Source organism: Adiantum capillus-veneris, chromosome 21 (genome assembly GCF_014529385.1).
Source record: "Adiantum capillus-veneris isolate H3 chromosome 21, ASM1452938v2, whole genome shotgun sequence".
Lineage (NCBI taxonomy): Eukaryota > Viridiplantae > Streptophyta > Polypodiopsida > Polypodiales > Pteridaceae > Adiantum > Adiantum capillus-veneris.
Window position 1 is genome coordinate 20068613 of NC_140951.1, and position 6930 is coordinate 20075542.

Genomic DNA, 6930 nt, shown 5'->3' on the forward strand with positions numbered 1-6930 from the left:
GCGACGACGACATCGACAAAGGCTCCACCGGAGAATCGGGACTATTCTAGCATGACATGGGAGACGCCCAGTACGACTATTTACAGAGGCGCACATTGATGAAGCTGTTGAGCGGCCGATGCAATACTTTCTCGGACAACGCCCGATGCCGGGCATCCTCAAACATGGATGATGATGATGATTATCAGTCTGACTTTTTAGTCTTTTAGTTTTAGTTTTACTTCATTTTATTGTTGTACCAGACATTGGATTAGATCCATAAGGATTTGTATCAGTTTGGTCTCATAGGTCATTTTGGCCTTTGGAAGACGTTTAATATAATATTTCATATCATTTCATCTCTCTCTCTCTCTCTCTCTCACAGCCATGAAAGTTGACCTGTTCATGCGCCAATAGGCGTGTATCACTAATATAGAACATTTGAATCCAGCAAGAAAACCAGTAAATGTTCAGCATCTTCAGCAATCGGCACTGTTTTATCTCCAGACTAATTAATACTGGTCTTTACAAGAACAATCCCCATCCTTAAACTGGTGACACCTGTAGGCATCGGTTATGATGATCTCTCGCTTTTCGATTTTGGATATCACCTTGGAGGCATTGTGGCAATCAACACACACTCTCAGATTCTTACTTACCCGGAGTGTTGTTCCACTCGGTGTGCAAATGAGCCCAAAAGCAATAGCCAGCTTCTCACAATGCCCACACAGAGATTTCTCTTTGTCCTCCTCTTCGTTCAGAACCAAGTCCACATGTGCCTTGTAACCCTCTTCCTTCATCTGACACCTTAGCTCTTCTAATTTCGCATAGATGTCTTTCCTTAGAGGGTGCCTTTCACAACCTACTGAAAACTCATGGACACCTGTGTCTAATTCTATAAATGCTTTAGCTGGCTTCTTCCAAGCATTTGCATATCTTCTCAGCAGCTCTACTTCCTCGGCCTCACCATTCATGCCTGCATGTGCATAGATGTCGGACATGAGCGCATAGCCAGAGGCATTTGAATAATCTATCATCACAAAATTATCAAAGCAGCGCCTCCCTATGTTCAGATCTGCATGCATTCTGCATGAACTGAGCAAGGATGTCCACTTTGTGAGATTAGGCGCGAGAGGGAGTGTTTCCAGTAGATCTTCAGCTTCCTCCAGACATCCACCATGTCCAAAGAGGTCTACCATGGAGTCATAATGTTCAAGAGTCGGCACGATGCCACATTTATCCCTCATAGATTTGAAGTGATTACAGCCCTCCTTCACCAGACACGCATGACTGCATACAGACAAAATGCATACAAAAGTTGCATGATTTGGCATGGTCCCAACACGCTGCATGTCTGCAAGGCAATTGATAGCTAGCCGGTATTCATTATGTTGAGCACAAGCTGCAATCAGGGCATTCCATGATACAACATCAGGGTTTGCAATCCTACTGAAAACCCTGTGAGCGTCATCCAAATTTCCTGATTGGCTGTATAAATCAATAAGAGTTGTGCTTATGAACAAATCTGACTCCAATCCATCCCCAACTACATCTGAATGTATGTCTATCCCTGTATGCAGAGCTGCTAAACCAGAGCATGCTTTCAACACACTCACATATGTTGCCTGATCTGCCCCCATTCCCGCTTGACACATTCGTTCAAAAAGATGGAGTGCCTCTTGAATCTCTCCACACTGTACATATCCTGAGATCATTGCATTCCATGTCACCAAACTACGTTCTTGCAGCCGATCAAAAACATTGCGAGCATCAGAACAACTCTCACATTTGCTGTACATATCAATGAGAGTGCTGACAATAAATTTGTCTGACTCAAGACCAGTTGCCACGACATGTTTGTGCACCTTCTTGCCTTCATTCAGGGCTGCTTGCATGGAGCAAGCCTTCAAAGCACATACAAAAGTGAAGTGGTCTGGTTGAATTTGCTCCGCTTGCATTTTCTTATAAAGCTTAAGAGCTTCTGAACCACATCCATGCTGGGTGTGTCTTGAAATCAACGCACTCCACGAGACAACATTGCGGGAAGAAAGAACATTGAAAACAGCAGATGCATCTCTGATACTCCCACATTTTCCGTACATGTCGATAAGAGTATTAGCAATCGACAGATCTGCTCCTAAACCCTTTTCTACTATCTCAGTATGTACAAGTTGACCTTGCTCTAGCAATCCCAGACTTGAACATGCCTTCAGCACATGAAGATAAGTAATGACATCTGGTAAAACGACATTCTCGAAGTCCCCCCCATCCCCATGTACACTTTCTAAAATAGTATCACCTTGCTGCATTTCAAGAAAGAGTTGTAGAACCATTTGCTCTTGTCCATTGCTTGCATAACCTGCCATCAATACATTCCAAGATACGACATTTTTACTAGGCTGTGCCTGAAACACGATGGCAGCGTCATACATGCTTGCACACTTGACATACATATCAAGTAAGAAGCCTCCTGTAAAGGCATTGCTGTGCAGACCTCGCGCAACAATATGTGCATAGACTGCTTCTCCCTCTTTCAAATCCATTGAATCAGTGCAAGCCTTCAGAACTGCCACAAACACATGGCCATCTAATAAATCCACCTGTGCAACCTGCATCTGTCTATAGAGTTCCAAGGCTTGGCGTGCTTGGCCGCGGTTGGTATGCGCAGATATTATGGCAGCCCAAGAAAAGTTCGTCAGTTTGTATGCTTTGAGAAACACTCTGTGAGCATCATGAAGATTGTCAAGTGATGCATATGCACGAATCAGATGGCAAGTGATGAAAGCATCTGTGTCGCATCCATTTATGACAAGCAAGAAATGGATCTCTTTGGTAGCTGAGAGGCACCTTTTCTCTACACATTGCTCTAATGTGTGAAAGACAAAGTCCATTGAAAACCTCTCCATAGTTCTGCTGCTGTGGTACAAAGCCTCGAGAGTTGTCTTAAGGGGTCCATGGTACCTAGATGGGTACACTTCTATGCAGGGATCAAAAGGATCATGGTACCCTACGTCCCTGCATTATTGCGTAAGAAACAATGTGGATCATGACACCTCTGCCTGCATCGGTGGATAATAGACCTAGTTATGATCTATCCAGAAGACAGGCATGGTCACATTGAACCTTTCAAAGCTGAATGCTAGACAAAGCATATGTGTGATTGAATTGTCATCCCTTTCATCAGGAGTATTTCTTCACAGTATTTGATCAAAGATAAACAAAATCAATGCAAGTTGTGTGTGTGCGTGCATGTGTGTGTGTGTGTGTGTGTGTGTGTGTGTGTGTGTGTGTGTGTGATGCAGAAGGCAATAAGCTAAAACTCACAGCAACCTGCTGCTATCCGTTCTGACAATCCCTGCATCCACGGCCTCCACGTATGTTGCTTTGCATGGATCAAATTTTAAGAGCTGTGGTTGCAGCCAAGGAGGTTTCCATACAGACTCCTTGGAAGTTACCTGCAAACAAACGCATTGGCGATAATTTCCCTTACTGAAAAGAGATACAAGCACCTACAATAGGCCTATGTACATTACCTCTTCTATTGCAGAGGCAGAAGGGAGAAAGGATAGAGCTGCCATGAAAGCTTCAACGCGGGTGCGAGTCGAGCGATGCCGCCTCGGGCCCTTTTGCTCTTCATGTGAAGTGGAACGCTTTTGAATGGCTGTCGTTACCGGTTCAAATGGATAAGAGACCATTCCTACGGCCAGCGAGAGAAGAAGAAGAAGAAGAAGAAGAGAGTTTTAACGTCGTAGGAAAGCCAACTAGTCTTGCTTGGTGGGCCTTGCTATGTGACATCTATAGAATACAGTAGCGCATATGGAAATTGACATTTAACATCTGAAGGAAGAAGCAGCATGACTTTTTTGCTGGAAATTGACATTTAACATCTGAAGGAAGAAGCAGCATGACTTTTTTGCCAATGCTGGCACTGTGTGGAAAGCATATGCAGATTTGAGAAATGGTACTTTTTTTTCTTTGTGACGAGAATATGGTGCTTGGTTTTTTTTTTTAGTTTAAATGGGAGAACTCAAAATTGATTTAAATATGGAACAATAGAGATTGATTTGATTTTTTTATCAATGAATGAATAATAGTACTTGATACGAATATTGTGAATGTTTTTTGTGCAGAATATTTGAGGAAAAAGAGAGAAAAAGGATGTTGTGTTAGCAGACAGAAAAAAATCAGATTTCATTGAGACGTGCCCGAGAGTGACAATGATAATTTAGATCTTTCTTTTTTGTTTCAAGAACATGTATTTCTTGCAGTGAGGGGGATGAGCTCGTAGAATGTTATATCCAAATGAACTTGTACTACTATGTGTATTGATGAATGTTTTTTCTAATGTACGTGCTACATGTAAATTCTTGGAGACGGAAAGTATGTCAAAAATGAAGTTTTCTTCGAATGGTTGGTAGCGATCAACGTCGGATCACATTTTTGAAGGTGGTTGTCGAATGTGCTCTGCCTTTCGTCTTTCAAAATTGTTTGTGACACCTATGTACTTTCGTCCGTTTTGGCAGCATGTGATGGAGTAGACGGTGTATTCAATGTCCGTTGTTTTTTGCGGTTGATTGTCGTGGTCGAAAAGCAGAACTTGAGGCTTGTTGTACTGTTCTGCACACCAAAAGCAAAAAAGAAAGGAACAGGATTAATGTAAGTTTGCATGTTGAAGCTTGAGAATATTAGACTATATAATCGAGTGGGGTATTTCTTGGACTTTTTTTTCATGGTGGTGTCACCTGTGGGTGGGTTGTCGATGTTGATGAAAGCGTATGGATAGTCACTTCCAAAGCGTGCTTTGTAAACATCCTTGCTGTGTTGCCACGTCAGCTTTTGTTCTGTAATTGATGGTGGCTCGTCATTGCACTGTCTCTTGAAGCTTGCGAAGATCTCACTTGCGTCATTGTTCGTTGTATCTAAGAGGTCCTCGAGCGCGACATCGTAGCCATAGTGCAACATCTCAAGAATGTAGGGCTTTATTGGCGTCTTCAATTGAAGGAGACAATTACCATCCTCGACTGTCATGAGATCCTCGGGCACGTCAATCTCTATACATAGTTTGCAAATGATCTCTTTCATTAGACCTAGAAAAAAAAAAGGAGTATTACAAGGGACAAACAAATTTGTATTTCTTGTAAAAAAGCATGTTTTTTTAATATTTAAAGCAATGAGAAGAAGGAAAGAAAAAGTGAAAATTGCATGCGTGTAGAGATAACCTGTTGCTCTTTTAATACCCAAGACCATATTAGGTATTTTGGTAAAAATCTCACATTATGGGAATCTCCAAATCAACTAAATTCATGTAATTTGGAAATTTTCCACTTAAAGTGGGAAAAATTGAGGTGTGTGGTTAGTAAATAAAGTGAAACTCTCATAGGATTGTGGTGTTGATAAACACCAAAAGTCAAGAGGATGCAACACATGGATTTGAATAATAACTATGAATTACATAAAACAAAGGAAGATACAAAAAAGATTTTGTTTACAAATTGACTAGTATAGTCACAATAGAAGCTCCACATAATTCTACTCCACATTTGATACCATATCTAAACTTTGATCCAAGTGTGGTTGATGTGCACGAGTGAGGCCTTCTTTGGCTTTTAGAGCATGCCTTTCTGGAATCTTTATTCTAGAAAATGGTCCTTCTTTGTTGGGTCTCCAGGACCAAACAATTGCATCTACAGTTTCCCACACTTGTGGGTCCTTATAGTTGACAGCCCAATAACCCTTCCAACAATTACTGTAAGCTTGAGTATCTGTCATCCCACTTTTTCTCGCGCAAGGTGCCCAATATTGAATCAAGAGTTTTCTGTAGTTTGGTGATGTAGGCTCATTATCAATGTCAGATAAAGCCATTGCAAGCCACACTGGATAGATTTCTGTATCACTCGGAACAAGCATAAGAAAGTCACCTTGGTGCACATCAGACATAGGGTCAAACTCTTCCCTTGGCCTATCTCGTTGAGGCCCACAAAAATGATCGTTCAACTCTTCAAGACCTAGAAATCTTTCTGCTCCTTGTTGCAAATTCATTGTAGTGCTTTGTAGGTGAGAATATTCTTGAGTTTTTGGCCAAAACATTTCATACAAGACTCCCTCCGATATGATTGCTTTTCCAATCTCTTCAATTACCTTACTCCAATAATCTATCACGGGTCTATAATATCGCGGAATACTTGAACCATTCCCTAAATTTTTCCAAAATTTTATATAGTTCTTTAGCCCCAAAATGACTTCTTTGTGGGCCTTGACATACTCCGCCATTTGTACTAGAGGTGGATCTCCATATGGTAACATTGGGTTGCCTTCTGTGTCTGTTTTCCAAAGGCGAATACTTCCACTCCAACTTGATACACCTACATGTGCATTATATTGCATCATTGGTGTCTCATCCTGCATAAAGAACCTGAACAGAAGTGGTTTGGAATGTCCAACAAGTATGTCTTGTCCATCACAAAGATAGCCATCACAATATTGCTTGAAATTGGGGATCTTTGTGAGAAAAAATGGAGCTGGAGATGAAGATGAGTTGTTTCGTAATGTATCCATCAAATGTGGCAAAGTATAGGTTTGTGTAACTCTCAACTTCTCTGAAAACCTACTAAACATGGCGTCTATGTCCTCATGTGTATTCCCAACCATTAAAAATCCCAGCTGGATGGTTTTGAAAACACCCCTTGAAACAAGCATTGACAAATAGGCAAATAAGTATCGATTTTTGTTTTTCCCTGCACAATTATCCAATTGTAGCAACAAGTTCTCTGGCAATCTGCGAAATGTTGACCCCAATTCCTCTTCTGCAATTTCTGACGACTGCACAATGGGCTCTTTTCCATCACTCAAGTTATGGTAGTCCAAAGCATCCCTTGAGTTCAAAGCATGTAGTAGTGAAATATTGCTCCTTGGAAGTCCATTTGTTACTAGATCACCAAGAGGATGCTTATC

The 6930-nt window shown here is 41.3% G+C and overlaps 1 protein-coding gene and 1 pseudogene across 3 annotated transcripts; both read right to left on the bottom strand.

Annotated features, from left to right (window-relative positions):
* Window positions 1-250: 250 nt before the first annotated feature.
* On the bottom strand, window positions 251-3680 carry LOC147430626 (putative pentatricopeptide repeat-containing protein At3g15130). 3 transcript variants are annotated; one of them, XM_086493221.1, is made up of 3 exons: window positions 3513-3680; window positions 3310-3434; window positions 251-2994 (listed from the first exon to the last, which is right to left on the bottom strand). In XM_086493221.1, exons 1-3 carry the CDS (start codon window positions 3672-3674, stop codon window positions 492-494), a joined length of 2790 nt encoding a protein of 929 aa, XP_086349347.1. In that variant the 5' UTR covers window positions 3675-3680; the 3' UTR covers window positions 251-491. The 3 variants fall into 3 exon arrangements, with proteins under 3 accessions (XP_086349347.1, XP_086349346.1, XP_086349348.1); XM_086493220.1 differs by having other exon boundaries at window positions 3304-3434; XM_086493222.1 differs by lacking the exon at window positions 3513-3680 and having other exon boundaries at window positions 251-3038; window positions 3304-3437.
* A 796-nt stretch (window positions 3681-4476) lies between these two features.
* On the bottom strand, window positions 4477-5061 carry LOC147430627 (uncharacterized; annotated as a pseudogene).
* Window positions 5062-6930: the final 1869 nt, after the last annotated feature.